Source organism: Emydura macquarii, unplaced genomic scaffold (genome assembly GCF_026122565.2).
Source record: "Emydura macquarii macquarii isolate MOO-44397 ecotype Brisbane River unplaced genomic scaffold, CSIRO-AGI_Emac_v2 contig_369, whole genome shotgun sequence".
NCBI lineage: Eukaryota > Metazoa > Chordata > Testudines > Chelidae > Emydura > Emydura macquarii.
Window position 1 is genome coordinate 3,637,511 of NW_027130506.1, and position 16,616 is coordinate 3,654,126.

The 16,616-nt window shown below is 45.9% G+C and overlaps 1 protein-coding gene across 4 annotated transcripts in view; it reads left to right on the forward strand.

Moving 5' to 3' along the window:
- The window catches only part of COL14A1 (collagen type XIV alpha 1 chain), a 171,992-nt gene that overhangs the window by 133,709 nt on the left and 21,667 nt on the right, over nucleotides 1-16,616 (forward strand). For all 4 annotated transcript variants that reach the window (XM_067530837.1, XM_067530848.1, XM_067530857.1 and 1 more), the window contains 2 exons: nucleotides 13,365-13,418; nucleotides 16,213-16,284. In XM_067530837.1, coding sequence (XP_067386938.1) covers nucleotides 13,365-13,418; nucleotides 16,213-16,284 — 126 coding nt within the window. The remainder of the gene's footprint in view (nucleotides 1-13,364; nucleotides 13,419-16,212; nucleotides 16,285-16,616) is intronic.

Sequence of the window (16,616 nt, forward strand, 5' to 3'; positions counted from 1 at the left end):
AAGCAAAACAAAGCAAGCAAAGCAGAGCGAAGAGGAGTGAAGTGAAGCGAAGCAAAGCGGAGCGGAGCGGAGAGGAGCTGCCCTGCCCTGCCCTGCCCTGCTGCCACCATAGCTGCAGGGCTTGGGACTATCATCCACGGCCGCTACCATACCGAGACAGAGAGGCTCCAGCCGGGGAAGACACCACAACCCTTCACGCCGGTACGAGGGAGCAGTCTACAGGCCGGGGGGGCCACGGACAGGCGGCCCAGGGAAGGTAGTAGGTCTCCAGGACTAAGCAGGGTGAGACCACTCCTTACAGGGTCCCTGGGTCGGGGCCCGGGGAAGAGGGCGGGACCGGGTCCCCCCTCCCCCTGCACTCCCCTCCCCGCCGCACCACTGGCACAGCCGCTGAAGCGCAGGATCCACAGGGCAGGACAGGCGCACCCTGCCACACTGGTGTCAGGAGTGGGATTCAGCATGCGCAGCGGCTAGAGAGAGGGAGAAGGAGAGAGAAAAAAAAAAAAAAAACCCCAGGAGGGTGGGGGACTTTTCCTTTCTTCCCCTCCTCACCACAATGGACGACGTGGTAAAGGCACTCATACAAGCCACGGCGGCCCAGCAGGAGGCCACCCGGGCCCAGATGGCCACCCAGCAAGAATCACTGCGGCTTCAGCAAGAGACTAATCAGTTGTTGATCAGCCAGGCCAACCAGGACCGGGCCCTTTTGCGAGAAGTAGTGGCCCAGCTGAGGACCCTGGCTTCTCAAACCACAGGGCCGGATGGGGCGCGAACACTACGTGCCACCGGCTATCTGCAGAAGATGACTGGGGAGGACGATTTGGAGGCGTACCTCCTTACTTTTGAGCGGGTCGCCGCACGTGAGGCTTGGCCCCAGGCTCAGTGGGCTGGTATTCTCGCCCCCTTCCTGAGTGGAGAAGCCCAGAAGGCCTATTATGACCTACCCGCGGCGGCGGCGGCGGACTATGCCCAGTTAAAAGCAGAAATCCTGGCTCGGTCGGGGGTAACGACAGCCGTGCGGGCCCAGAGGTACCACGACTGGAGATTCCAGGAGGGCAAGGCTCCGCGGTCGCAACTATTTGACCTCGTCCACCTCGCCCAGAAGTGGCTGCAACCAGAGGTCCACCGGCCGGAGAAGGTCCTGGAGATCCTGGTTATCGACCGGTATATGAGGGGGTTGCCGGCCGACCTCCGCGCTTGGGTAGGGCAGAATGACCCCTCATCTTATGACGACTTGGTTGCACTAGTAGAGAGGCAGGTAACGGCCAGGGGTCTCACCCGGCCAGTCGGAGGGGACTTGCCCGGGTCAGACGACCCGCCCCAGTTCTGGGGGTCCGGACGCCCGAGAACCCGGCAGGGACCAGGTGGAAAGCGAAGGGGACTGAGGGCCCACCGGAGGCCACCAAGGGACGGGGTGATGCGGGCAAGGAGGACAGAGCTAGACCCCCTAGCCCAAAGAACAAAGGGGTGTCTAGAGCCCCCTACCGCTGCTATGCGTGTGGGGAGTGGGGACACATAGCTGCCCAATGTCCCAACACCGAAGAACCCATGCAGTGCAACCTGGGAACCTGGCCGGACTCCTGTAGCCTAATCCACCTCGTAGGGGTTGCCCTAACCCCCCACAGATACACGAGGCCGGTGAAGCTGAACGGAGTCAAGACCCTGGCACTGGTGGATTCTGGGAGTGCCATTACGCTCATCTCGGGAAGATTGGTGAAGCACAGCCAATTAGCACAAGCTAAACGCACGGGGGTGACATGTGTCCATGGGTCCGTAAGCTACTACCCCACCATCCCAGTGAACATTGAAGTTCAGGGGGGTGTCACCAGAGTGACAGCAGGAGTGGTCCCTAGGCTCCCATACCCAGTTCTTATAGGAAGAGACTTTCCGGGCTTTGGGACCCTCCTTCCCCCAGAGGGGCCCGGGGAGGGGAGGAACCTGAAACCCCCGGGCGGGCCCTCCCCTGTGAGGACCACCCCCCGATGTTCTCTGAGATCGCCCAGGATCTATTTCTAGCCCCAGGGAAGGGCCGAAAGACCCGGGCCGAAAGGAGGGCGGCTAAGGCTTTGGGCACAAGAATCCTGGCCCAGGGGCTAAAGCCCGCCATGGTAGGCAGACAGACCCGGGCGACAGCTAGAGAAACAGCCCAGAGCGAAGAAGGCCCTGAAGCGGACACTGAGCCGAGTCGCACAGAACCGGAAGCTGGGGTAGAAACCGGTCCCTTGGAGCTGGGACAACTAGGAACAGTGCGAGAGAACTTCGGTCGAGACCAGGCCGGTGACCCAAGATATGTCAACGCCAGGACAGAAGTGGCCGAGATCGATGGAGTCCCAGTGGAGGGAAGAGCTCGAGGCCCGGGGCCATACTTTCTGGTAAAGGGGGACCTGCTGTATAGGGCCACGGAGATAAGCGGGGAGCGGGTGTTACAGCTCCTGGTGCCGCGGAAGCATCAAAATGCCGTGCTGAGCTTAGCCCACAGCCACCTCTTTGGGGGGCACTTGGGTGTAGAAAAGACCCTGGCCCGAATCCTGAGGAGGTTCTTTTGGCCAGGTATACACGAGGAAGTTCGGCGCTATTGCGCCACCTGCCCCGAATGCCAATTACACAGCCCCCAGCCTCATTTGCGGGCCCCTTTAGTGCCCCTACCCATCATTGAAATCCCATTTGAGCGTATTGCTATGGACCTAGTGGGGCCCTTGGAGAAAACAGCCAGGGGGCACCAACACATACTCGTTGTCCTCGATTATGCTACCAGGTATCCAGAAGCCGTTCCCTTGCGGAATACCACTTCTAAAGCGATCGCAACAGAGTTAGTGAAGATTTTCGCCCGGGTGGGGCTGCCCAAAGAGATACTAACGGATCAAGGGACCCCATTTATGTCGAAGCTAATGAAGGACTTGTGCACTCTCCTACGGGTGCGGGCCCTACGGACCTCCGTCTATCACCCCCAGACGGATGGTCTGGTGGAGAGGTTTAATAGGACTCTCAAGGCCATGATCAAGAAGGTGGTGAGCCGAGACGGCAAGGACTGGGATACCCTGTTGCCGTACCTTATGTTCGCCATTCGCGAGGTTCCCCAGGCCTCCACGGGGTTCTCCCCCTTTGAACTACTGTACGGGCGTCACCCCCGGGGCATCTTGGACATAGCCAGAGAAACCTGGGAGGAGGAGCCCACCCCGGGAAGGAATGTTATTGATCATGTACTCCAGATGAGGGATCGGATAGCCCGAGTGACCCCCATTGTGCGGGAACATTTAGAGAAAGCCCAGAGGGCCCAACAGGTCCACTATAATCGCCACGCCATGGTTCGACGATTCCAGCCAGGAGACCAGGTGATGATCCTCGTACCTACCGCTGAGAGCAAACTGTTGGCCCAGTGGCAGGGGCCCTATGAGGTGGTCGAGCCTGTGGGAGAGACCAACTATAAAGTACGGCAACCAGGGCGCCGGAAGCAAGAGCAGATCTACCACATTAACTTATTAAAACCATGGAGGGCCCGAGAAGCATGTATGACCTTCACCCAGGAGGTAAGCGCGCCTGAACAAGTGAAGATATCCCCTGATCTAACGCCAAACCAAAAGGCCGAGGCAGCAGAGATGGTAGCCCGGAACCAAGATGTCTTCACGACTAGCCCAGGCCGAACAACGGAGGTCTTTCACCACATCGTCACCAGCCCTGGGGCGAGGGTTACGATGAGACCCTATCGAGTACCCGAGGCCAAAAGAAAGGAGATTAAGGCTGAGGTCAAAAAGATGTTGGAGATGGGGGTCATAGAAGAGTCCCATAGTCAGTGGTGTAGCCCAATTGTGCTAGTACCGAAGCCAGACGGCACTACGAGATTCTGCAACGACTTCCGCCGGCTAAACGAGGTATCTCGGTTCGACGCATACCCCATGCCTCGTATAGATGAGCTTGTGGACCAAGTGGGCAAGGCCCGATTTCTGACTACCCTAGATCTGACCAAGGGATACTGGCAAATCCCACTAGCTACAGAGGCAAAGGAAAAGACGGCATTTTCAACACCAGATGGATTGTTCCAGTATACGGTCCTTCCCTTCGGATTACATGGGGCCCCAGCCACCTTCCAGCGCCTAATGGACAAGCTGTTACGCCCTCATGCTGACTATGCCGCTGCGTATCTGGACGACATAGTCATTCATACCCCAGATTGGGAGACACATCTGAGGAAGGTGGAAGGGGTACTGCACACTTTGAGGCGGGCTGGCCTCACCGCAAATCCCGCCAAGTGTGCCATTGGTCTAGCCGAGGCTAGATACCTCGGATACATCGTAGGGCGGGGCACAGTAAGACCCCAGCTCAACAAACTGGAAGCCATCCAGGATTGGCCTCGGCCCAACCGAAAGAAGCAGGTCCGAGCATTTTTAGGGGTGGTAGGGTACTACCGACGGTTCATCCCCCATTTCGCCTCCAGAGCCAGCCCCCTGACGGACCTTATCAAGGCCCGGGGCCCGGACATGGTACGATGGACCGCAGGGGCAGAGGAAGCCTTCGCAGACTTACGGACGGCCCTCTGCAATAACCCCGTACTCCTTGCTCCTGACTTTACAAAGGAATTTATTCTGCAGACCGACGCCTCAGAAGTGGGGCTGGGGGCGGTCCTGTCGCAGATGGTAGGTGACGAAGAACATCCCATTATGTACCTCAGTAGGAAGCTCCTCCCAAGGGAGCAGAGGTATGCAGTAGTGGAGAGGGAGTGCCTCGCCGTCAAGTGGGCTATGGAGGCACTCCGTTACTACCTGCTGGGACGCCACTTTACGCTGGTGACCGATCACGCGCCCCTCCAGTGGATGCAGCGGAACAGGGAGAAAAATGCGCGGGTGACCCGGTGGTTCTTGTCCCTCCAACCTTTCCGGTTCACCATACAGCACAGGGCAGGACGTCGCCACGGGAATGCTGATGGTCTGTCCCGGGTCCACTGTCTGACGTCCCAAGTTGCCCAAACCTGGGGGCTTGAGCAGGGGGGGAGGATGTGTGACAGGGCCAGACCGCAGGGCTATGAAAGGGTACTGGAAGGCATGTATATTAGCCCCAGGCTCCATAAAGCCCTCTTCCCTGGGTAACCCAGCTGGGGCTAATTGAAGACAGTTGGGCCAATTAGGCCACCTGGAGCCTATCAAAGAAGCTGCCCCGGCAGTTAAAAGCCTCCATTTCAGGCAGGCCAGGTAGGCTGAAAGGGAGTTAACAGCCAGAGGAGAGGAGGCAGAGCAAAGCAAAACAAAGCAAGCAAAGCAGAGCGAAGAGGAGTGAAGTGAAGCGAAGCAAAGCGGAGCGGAGCGGAGAGGAGCTGCCCTGCCCTGCCCTGCCCTGCTGCCACTATAGCTGCAGGGCTTGGGACTATCATCCACGGCCGCTACCATACCGAGACAGAGAGGCTCCAGCCGGGGAAGACACCACAACCCTTCACGCCGGTACGAGGGAGCAGTCTACAGGCCGGGGGGCCACGGACAGGCGGCCCAGGGAAGGTAGTAGGTCTCCAGGACTAAGCAGGGTGAGACCACTCCTTACAGGGTCCCTGGGTCGGGGCCCGGGGAAGAGGGCGGGACCGGGTCCCCCTCCCCCTGCACTCCCCTCCCCGCCGCACCACTGGCACAGCCGCTGAAGCGCAGGATCCACAGGGCAGGACAGGCGCACCCTGCCACACAACTTTCTTTTGCTTGTGGTGAGACTCTCAGGGATATTTTCATTCTGGCTAGGAACCAAGATATGGATCTTAGTATTAACTTGTTTGGTTAAATCTCCAGGTACTTTCACCTGTGTCTTTGGAAACCTCTATATATTAGCCTGATATAGCAGCAGCTGATCAGTTTTTTGTTTCATACTACTAGGTAGACTGAAGCCAAGTATTGGAAAAGAATCTCCACCTGATTATTAGTAGTTCAGTGCAACTTACAAGTCAAGCACTTATAGTTTCCTTTAAACAAGATTTGCAACCTCTTCTGAATATTTAGGAGCTTTTCTTGAAAATGGCTATGAAACTTCGCAACTTCAGAAAATTGTGGAACTTTCTCTTTATTCTTTGGATTTCTGACATTGAGCTGAGCCCCATTATTTCAGTATCTGTACAGTGATACAGATCCCCACCCCAGTTCTGCAAACACTTAAGCACATTTAACTTTAAGCGTGTGAGTAGTTCTATGGAAGTCAGTGTAGTGTTTGGGGCTATAGATGGTTTCCCTCTGAAATTAAGAAAAAAAGAAGGGAATTTTTAAAGAATAAGATTTATGGTGAGTTCTGTTCAGATCAAAAACAACATTCTGATCTAAATGATTCCAAGTTTACAACTAAATTACGAGTCAAACATACGAGATCAGAAATGTTGCTGTATTATGTTAGATACCCAGACACTGTATCAGTTGCCCTCTTTTCAATCTTATTCTAAGTGTATTCCTTTTCCTATGTTGTATACTGTATACCTCTCCATCTTTCTAATACCTCACCATTTCATGGCTTCTCTTAGCACCTTCCTTTTGGATATGTCTCACTGGCCTTTGCCCCCTATACTTCTCACTGTCACTACTGGCTCAGCTACAATTTCAGCAGTGAGGAAGGCATAAGGCTCCTGTGGCCACTGTTGTTCTTGTCACCGCTTTGTCTAGCCTTGCTCAGATCAAGTCTAGGTGACAGGGTGATAAAAATGCCAGTGGCTCCAGTGACTTGTCTGTGTAACCCACTAGAGAATGTGTTACAGGTTCTTTTCTGTGCCTAATCCCTAGAGATATGAGGCTGATACAGCCCCACTTAGCCAGCATTGCTTTTTTTCAATCCCTGGTGTATCAGACAGCAGTTCTTTGACTAGTGCTACCACCTTTGGAGCTGAACTGGTAGTGTAGCCACAGTGGGATATTTTTGAGAAACAAGAATATGGTACACAAAGGCTTTGATTAAATCAGGGGAAAAGCATGTAAGTCTTATTCTGAAAGTGGCCGATGTGTGGTCTATAATAAGGGTGGGAAGTTAAATAAATTCTCAATTTTAAATACTGATCAGAATTATTTCCCGTGTTTAGTGTCTCCTGCTCTTGAGTTCATGAACTAGATGATTGTTCTTCAGTTAAGCATGTTCAATATTTCACAGGAAGCTCTGGTGTTCTTACAGAATCAGGCCTATCATTGGGCATTTCTGCTATATTGTCATGCTATAGTGATTTCTATGACAACAGACTGTGATGTTATATGCACAGAATAATGGGCTTGATTCTCCACTCTGTTGCATTAGTTTATGCTGGTGTAACTCCATTGATTCCAGTGGGGTTACACTGGCATAAAACTCATGTGAAAGAGTGGAGATTCGAGCCCGGTGACCTCACTCCACAGTCTGTCTGAAGGGAAAGCTCATCTGCAATGGAGTATTCTGTAATTCTGACAGACGTAACTTTGAAGCAGTAGCAAAGGGGAACTGGAAAACTGCAAAGAAGTAAATTACCTTTTTGTATAATGTTCTCTTTATCAAGCTTTCTTCTGTAAGCCAAGCTCTGAAACTATTTTGCAGCTGTTACTATAAAACAAAAATGATGTAGAACTGATGTTTTCTGTGTTATTCTTAGGTTGGCCATCACTTTCTTTTTAATGTTTATTATTAATTGAAATGCTTGAGGCATAATGGACCTGTTTCATCAAAGCACTTGAAAAATTCCACTAATGTTAATAGGGATTTAAGCACATAACTAAGCACTTTGATGAATTATAGCTAACATGATAATTTTAAAACATCCTTAAACCGCAGATACATTTTTTCTCCCCTCCCAGTTTTATTTCCAAGTTTCCTTTCTGCTTTGTCTTACCTTCTAATACTCAGAGCTTTTAATCATTATTAAAATCTATCGATAAGGGTCTCTGATTTTGCTTCCCTTTCTATGCTTATTTTAATTTTTATTAAATTTCCCTACTTTTTTAATTATATGCAACATTCCTTTCCTTTTTGTAATTTTCAGTAGTTTCCTTTTAAAAGAAGAAATCATAGTATATCCCTTAATCAGGTGTACAAATTACAAACAGAAATCAATTTCATAATGGAATGCCCATGCTATGAGATGAGATTAAAATTCAATCTAAAGACTGAAACAGAGTTAAAGATCTGTTTTCTGTTAATAAAACAAACTCTAAGTATCCATGATAGATTTTTAAACAAACCTGGTACCTGGACTAAATCTAAATTTCAGATTCATACTAAAAACCTTCCCCTTGCTCACCATACTCCTCCCGTTATAAATGAAGAAATAAAGATGTTGGGAAAGAAAACTAATTTCTGCCCGTTTTGTTCTTGGTGATGTCGTCATTGTGAAAACATTCAAGGAACCTCTCCCTGCTCCTTCCTCCTCCCCACAATTGCCCATACTAGAGTGATTGTACTAAAACGGGCAATTTGTGCTTTTACACTGAGTCTTCTGGACACAGCTATACCATGCACAAAGGGGCCAGGTTGAATTGTGCAGGACAGTATGCTTAAATTGAGATTAGGGTGCTGGTTAACACCCCTCACTCCTCCAAAAAACATCTGGCCCAAATATTCTTCATTATACTCTCCTGTCCTTTCAGTTCTTCCCTTTCTGCTAGGAATATGAATAAAAGAGCTAGATTGTAACTGGCCCTTGTGCAGGTGCCCAGGCAGAGGAGGAAAGGTGCTTTCTTTTCCCATGTTCCCCAATGCCTCAAGGCCTCCACACAAGGGCCAGTCATACTTACAGTCCTCATTCTCTCCTGAGAGATGCAAGCCACCCTCGAGGGGACAAAGCTAGCCAGCTGTGGAGAGAAGACCATAAAGTACCATTCTAAGGGATGGTGCAGTAGGTATGTCTTTCCTGCATGTACATATTGGGGGAGGAACTGTGCCTCCATCGCTCTGTCCTCAGATTCCCCAGCTCATTTGAGCTATTCCCTAGCCACAAATGTCTATGACTTGGTCTCTCACTGTTCCGGGGTATGGCTTTCCCATATTCACTCCCCTCTTGTCTTCCCTGGGAACTCTCCCTACACACCCAACTTCACCTGGGCGGAGGGACAAGAACAGCATGCTGGTCTTGGAGTTGCAATCAAGGAGGATTTAGTAGATAGGCTGGTAGCCTTGAACAGAGGCAACTGCTTTATTGCGTGTATTTCACCATGTCCCTGCCGAGCACCAGGGAACATAGAAGATGAGATGTGGTGTCTGGTGACTACCTTCCCTTGAGCTACTTCAGGGCTGTACTAGTAGCTCAGGAATGGGTGGGAAGGCTTTGACCATCTGCAGCTTTAACCTGCTTGCCAGCATTAGCCCAGCATTTAACCAAGAGGGCAGGGTGAGTCTGGTCCTTAGCACTTTTTCCTGGCCATGGTGGCACACCTCTTCCTGCTCATCTCCATGTGTGGAACAGAAAAGGACCAGATTAGTAAGGAAGGGAATTTTATTTTCAAGACAAGAATTTTAGCAGTATCTTATAAACAATGGAGGAAAATATTTAAGTGGTTAGCAAAGTAGACCGTACAGGGCCTTCTGAGTTTTAAACTTTGAAAAATAAAAGAGAAACTTGCTGCATATCAGCTCTTAGAGGGGACGACACAAATAAATTCCCTTTCACCTATAAAGGAGGTGTGGGATATTAAATGGGCATTACTGTGTTTAAGTGCTATGAAGCAGAACTAGTTTATGGCTTGAACTAGTCTTTGAGCCAGAACTAGTCTTGGCTCATGCTGTCAATTTTCCAAACTGCCATTACAGTGAATAAAGGATGTGTATTCTGAGCAGCGAAGGATTCCAGAAATCACTTCATTAGTCTTTTCCTAAGTTAGCTTTATTTAGTCAGAAATAGTTTGCTGTGATCCAAGAACAACACAGCCCTTTTGTGAACTACCTCACATCTGCAGATTGACATAACTGAGGTAGTCTGTAGTATTTTAGTGAATTAACTGGATAGTTGTATACCTGCCACAGTTACTGTGAATTAGCATGAGTGAAAAAAACTAATGCAAAATAATTTCAAATATCCTTTATAGAGGTGAAATTTGGGAGGGGACAACTCTACTTTTTGAGGTTTTGCTCTGGCAAAAAGAATTATTTGAAGCCCCAAGTAAACAGGCTTCGGGCTTGATTCTGTTGTGTTTATTCAGATGAGCCTGTCATTAGAGCCTATCCTGCAGCCTTTTCTCGGACACACTCAGTGGTTTTGCATGAGTAAATACTGCATGATGGGTTCATTAACTTCAGTGAGGATTTTTCCTGAATGCAGGACTCCGTAATTGGCCTTTAGAGTAAAAATCACTCTTTTGCAGAGGGCCGAAAAATTCTAAGCAACCAATTCTAGGTGTGAAATTGTGGCTCCTTTCAGGTCAGTGGCAAAACTTACATGGACTTCATTGGGGCCAGAACCAACAGTCTTAAGTGAGGTTTAAATCTTACTCTGTCCTTTGCACATGGGTGAATTTAATTCCTAATGCAGGATTTCATCCCAAGATATATGGCTGATATTGATTCCCCATTCATGTAGTTGAGCTTAGTAACAGAATATGTCCTGAATTAAACCAGTCCTACAAAATAATGCTGGAAAGTTTTGGTTGGCTTTCAAATCTAAACTTCTGTACATGTGGGGGTGGTTTTCAAATCCTGGCATTTAGTGTGGATTCAGCTCTCCTCTATGCATGTAAGTCTGAAACATCTGGCTCCTGGACATGGGAGTATATGGAGCAAATTCAGGAACCCTTGACTCTTAGGTTTATTGAATATGACCACATCAGAGGTATAGTATCATATTTCCACATAATTCCAAAAGATGACACTATGCAGAGTTTGGGTTATGCCATCAGAAGAGAACTCAATAGACGAAACAATCCACAGTGTGATAATGTTTTACTATTCTGAATACCACTCTGTGAGCCCACACACTACTTTACTTTACACACCCAAAATTAATGGCATAAGCAGCCAAAAGCAATACATTTCCTTTCTTTCTTCCATTTCCTCCCATTAACCACCACTTCATACTACTACATAGGTTCCAAATTAGTCTAAAATACATATCTGCTATCAGATAATCTGAAAAACTACTTACCCTCATAGTAGCATAAACAAACAGCACTGGTGTATATCTTTTACTTCTAGCTTAGTACAAAGAACATTTACTACCATACTGCTCCTGGAGGCAGACTTCAGTTTGACTTAATCTATAAATGGCAATTTTCACACCTAACAAATACAGTGGAGACTATTTTAAATGGCCAAGAAATTCAGAAACAGTGCCAAGAGAAATGCACCTTAAGGATATGCAAGGAGACATTCTCCAGCAGCCAAGGGTAAGAAGTACTGCTAAGCAGGAAATAAATAAAGCATAATTAAAAACTTTACATTTAAAGAAAAACCAGCATTTCTAAACTTACTGTTTGTTCCTGTCATTCTACTGGTGGAGTGGGAAGGGAAGTGTGGCAGTTTTTACACCAGTAGACTCTCTGAGTCCAATCTAGCTCCTTGGAAGTCAGTGGAAAAACTTCCATTAACTTCAGTGGAAGATAGATCAGGCTCTGTAAGAGAACAGCTAAACAAATTTCCATCCTACGTTAGTACTAATTAAAAAGTTATACACAAAATATTCTGGATGAAATTCTGGCCCCATTGAAGTCAATAGGGCCAGATTTTCTCACACTTACTTTAAAAAAATTAAACAGTTTGTTTAAATATCAAAGCATCAGTTTTCATGAGAGGTAAACCAATATGAAAACAAACAGATATTCTGCATTACATTATTTTGTAAGAGGCTTCCATACTGCGAGTGTCACAAATGAAGGCTCTGTCTAGCATAAATTTTTCTAAACTTTGGTAGAAACATAAATTTTTTTTAGCAAAATGGCTACTACCCACATTAAGCTCAGAAACACCAGCTGTATTTGTCAATTTTTATTTTTGATTTCATTTCACCGTTTATTCATGGGTAGAGTTTGTCATGCCTTTAGAATTTGCAGGTTCATGGACTGAGCAAACTTTTCTTGATTTGCTGATTGATTTAAAAGGAACTAAATTTATATATGTATTATTTACACATACTTTAAAAGTGGATTCAGGTGGACTGGCATTTATTTCACTGTAACATTGCCATTCTTTTTTTATTCTTTAGTTGAAATAATGGAAGGGCTTATAGGAAGCCAGAAGCTTTAGGAATTATCCTGATATGCTGTGTAACAGGAAAGTATCTCTTATCCACAGTGTGGATAGATGATATAATATGGATAAGTTATAAGACACATACTTATTTTGTCACCTGAACACCTTTAGAATATGGAGTAGAGAATCTTTTCCAGTTACACAGAAGATAAGATTTTCAAACCAATGGTTTATACCATATAGAAAGATCTTGGAATCACAGTTTCCAAATGCTAAAGCATTAAAATCTAGTAGTTTATCATGTATCCATTGCTAAAATCCATTGCTAGAATTTAAGTTGGGGGGGTGAGGGAAAGAAGAAAACCAGAATGATGTGATTTATTTTTTAAGGTTGGTTACAATATTTTGTAACTTGTTAGGGTTGGAAGCCTTTTGGTGGACAAGTCTAAATGCTTTCAGAACCAGTACACTTTTGAAATACTGATTCTGGACCCAGTGATCAGAACAGTTGATTGGGGTTGTGATTTAAAGTACGTTAATGAAAAATGTTCTTCCTGGTTAATATGCATAAGTAACCTTTCGTCTTCTACACTCTTTCTGTCATGAGTAGTTTGCTTTCTAATATGGGAGTAATCATTAGTCTTTGGCTCTGATTCAGGAAGGTTCTTAAGCAAGTGTGTAACTTCAGGCATGTGAGTATGCCCAGTGAAGTCTCATTAAGTAGCTTCCTGAATCAGGGCCAATGTGGTGTCCAGTAAAACTGTGAGCTATTTCTGGGCAGTGAAAATTTCCTTCAGATAATCATTCTTTATCATGAAGTCAATGGGCATAATCATATGAATAACAATTTACATATGTGAAGAAGAGTTTTGTAGGAGAGCAACCCATCTCAGGTAATTCTAGTAAGAGTGTTCAGAGTGCTCTTCTGTGAATTTTAAGCAATCTTTCTCGTCCACCTATTTATAGAAACATTATAGGTGAAATTTGCCCCTTTGCAGAGCACCAGCACAAGGCTTATGTACCACTTCATCCCAAGTGAGCATTGTTCTAGATGAGACTTGAATGATATGTAGGCCTCTGCTGGATGGGGTGAATTTCACCCTTAGGAAATATGGGTGCATGGGTTTTGGGGGGTTTTTTGCTTTGTTTTTTTTTTAAACAAAATCTTTTAATAACAAAATGAAAAGTAAGTTGCCTTCTAGAAGAAATTAAATGGACTTGGAGAGTATAACTCTTCTAAGAAGCTTGCTGATTAATTTGCACGTGTTCCTCTTCCCTAGGGTCTGCCTGGCAAAGATGGACCCACAGGACCCCAGGGTCCTCCTGGGCCAGTGGTAAGCATTGTTTATGCAGGGTTTATTACTACATGTGTTGAGGGCTTTTCAGGCTTGTAAATTGCTGTTTGTGCCAGTTGGGGCTAAATGGGTGATGCACTGGAGATTAGAATTCTGATTAATCACAGGATTGGCAGAGAAAGCTGCCCATGCTTTGCTAACTCTTTGGATTTTTACCTTGAGAGATAATGACTCCCCCATGGAAAAGAAGGATTGAGTCACTCAATAAATATGCTGCCATCTTGTGGTAAGTCAAGTAGCTGCATTGTGTAAGGTGGACTGATACCCCTTGGCATTGAAATGAGGCCCAGACACTAGTCTTGAGGGAAGTTCCAATCTGGACTTGTTCACTGATGTGAACCACCATAGTTCATTGTCCCCGGTCATGGAGCTGAAGCATGTATTCAAACATTTCACAAAATAATTGAGAGAACCTAGAAGCCAGAGTCTGTCCTCAGCTGACTTCAATGGGAGCCATATATATTCATCTGAGAGCAGAAGTTTGTCCTTAGTGTTATAAATCTGCCTCTGGAAGACACATTATTTATAAGTGATACATGTACTAGCAAGATTTGTAGCTGGGTTTTAGAGGATTGTGGGCCAATTTGTCTGTGATGGTTTTAAGTATTCTCTAATAGCCAGATTCTGCCAGACTTACTCATGTACTGTAATACCTTCTTTGCAAGTAGGGCAGATGAAATCAGCAGGTAAGGTCCTATTGAGTTCTCAGAAGTGGGTGGGTGTACGCCTGCCTACAGCTGAAGGCCCCTCCAGCAGCCTAAGGGAAGGAGCTACTGAACCCGGGATGCAACTAATTACTGGGGACAACTAATGCAAAAACAGGAGCAGGTGTGAGGGTCAGAGGGTCAAACATAGGGTACCTGAAGGGGACACCAAGCAGAGAACCCTGGGCAGTGCCCACTGTTCTTCGAAGGTGTCTAGGGAGCTAGCGGACATGGCCCAGAGGAACTCTGCCTGTACTACATATTATGAGCCAGGATGGCAAAATTTGACCCTAAAGTTCTTGCGGTTAACACTGAATAGGATAGAAGATCTCTTTGTGGAAGGAATCTTTCATGTACCTTAGACATTCACAGTATATGTTTTGATTTCCTCATTTGAAGGCTTGTGACATTGAAAAATGTACAAGAGCTTTTACTTTATTACTTTATTGGAACTGGCTAGAATCAGGACACAAGACAATCTATTATTTATAAGTTAATGATAAGAAAGTAAAATATTTGCAGGTGGACATTTCCCTTTGAATCTCCTGGGGTTTTTTCCCTCCATTCCTTGGCTACTGCACTAACATCACTAGCTAGCTAACAGTCACTAACTAGTTGAAGATCCTACAAGAGGGAAAAAAATACCAGTTGAAAGAACTCAAAAGGTTTTAAGTTTGACAAAAGCAAGGAAATTGTGAGTTGGTGCTACCATTGTGTTGTGACTTATAAAAGCACCCACCTGTCATTTGTTTAAATGCTTAACTATTATTAAAAATAAATAAAGAGTCACAAGGGGTGAGCAAACTGTAAAATACTCGTCCGTCTCCAGGTCAGTGCAGTGATCAGCTGACTAGCACAAGCGCACAGCATTCTTACAGACTGGCCAGCACACCAGATGAGAATTCACAAGGATAGAGGCAATGAACCTAACCCATTTGGGAAATAAGATCTCAGGACTCATATGGGTGCAAATCTGGCCCCTGATGCTACAGCCACAAGGAAGTGCCCTGATAGCAGAACAGATGTGGTTGCACTGTATATGGAGGGGTGTGGTGGGGCATGCATGGGCCTGGAGAGAGACAAGGCCAAAGAATCCACTGCTGTGGAAATCCTTCAGTGCTTCCAGAGCATCAGGCTGCAGTAGCTTCCACAGGGTTGCTCGATAGCTGCTCAGCAGTCTGGGGCAGGGAGGATTCTTTCTTTTACTCAGCAGCTCCCTGATTACTCAGGCCAAGCACTGGGTTAGTATTTGCCCCACAGCCCTTGACCCTCAGATCCATTGACCCATTGGAGGCCATGGGAGGTTTGGCTCATTAAGGATTGTAAAATTGGGCCCTTTACTACTTTGTGAAATTATATAACTACACACTAAAGAAAGAACGTGTTACTATCTGAATAATAGTGATATTACCTTTTTGTGCTATTTGCATAATTCTAAATAAGTAAATACTGCTTAGCACTGACCTATTTCTTTATCTATTTGCAACACTTTGCTCACATCAACTAATGCATTACATTCATGAATATTCATCACTGTGTAAAGCTCATCAAGAACAGCTACAGTTTCATTCTTAATTCACCTTCTTTTGCCTATTGCATGGATTCTCCAACAGTGCATAGTTTTAAATATAGTCTGTGTTTCAATTCCTCGAGGAATTGAAGAGTGAGGCAATCTGCTGCCAGCCTTAATTCACAATGTCTTTGAATTTATAAATTGGCCCTTTCTCTGATTTTTAACAAGGATTATTAATTCAAATGTCTTTATATTTTAATGGTAAGTTAAAAAAGAAAACAATGAAAATAAACACTTCATCTTCTGGCTTCCACTATTATGGACATCAAAGTGAATCTATATGACTTGATAAAGGACAAAATTTAGCAGCAAAAATCTAATTTAGTGTACTATGCATAGTGCATAGTCTTCTCACTTTTCAAATTACCAATTCACCATTGTGGAACTGGGATGCTCACCATATAATATAAAAATTGTGTTTTACGTATATTTGTCAACAAAAACTCATTGATGTTGGACGTCACAATTAGTAATTATTCACTCTCTCTCTATTTAGGGAATACCTGGAGCTCCTGGTGTTCCAGGTGTTATGGGAAACACTGGGCCACAAGGTGGTGTTGGACCACCTGTAAGTAAGATAACATAATCCTTATATATTACCAGTGCTATGCTATTCAGTTTCTAACCTTTGCTGTTATCCATTAAAGAGCTACCCAATACCCAGAATTGTGTTCCATTTGATCATGAAGCCCTCACACTGATTGTAATTAATGACTAAACGAAACATCCCATTGTTGTTTTAAATTAGCTTTTGTTTAGTTTTTGTTTTGCTTTTGGTCTGACTTAAAATGTTGGGCAGAAATATATGCATGAAGAAAAGACTTTGTTCCTAAAGATTAAAAGCATACAGCATATGAATTTGTATTCTGAATGTAGCTATTTAATTTTCTTTCCATTTCA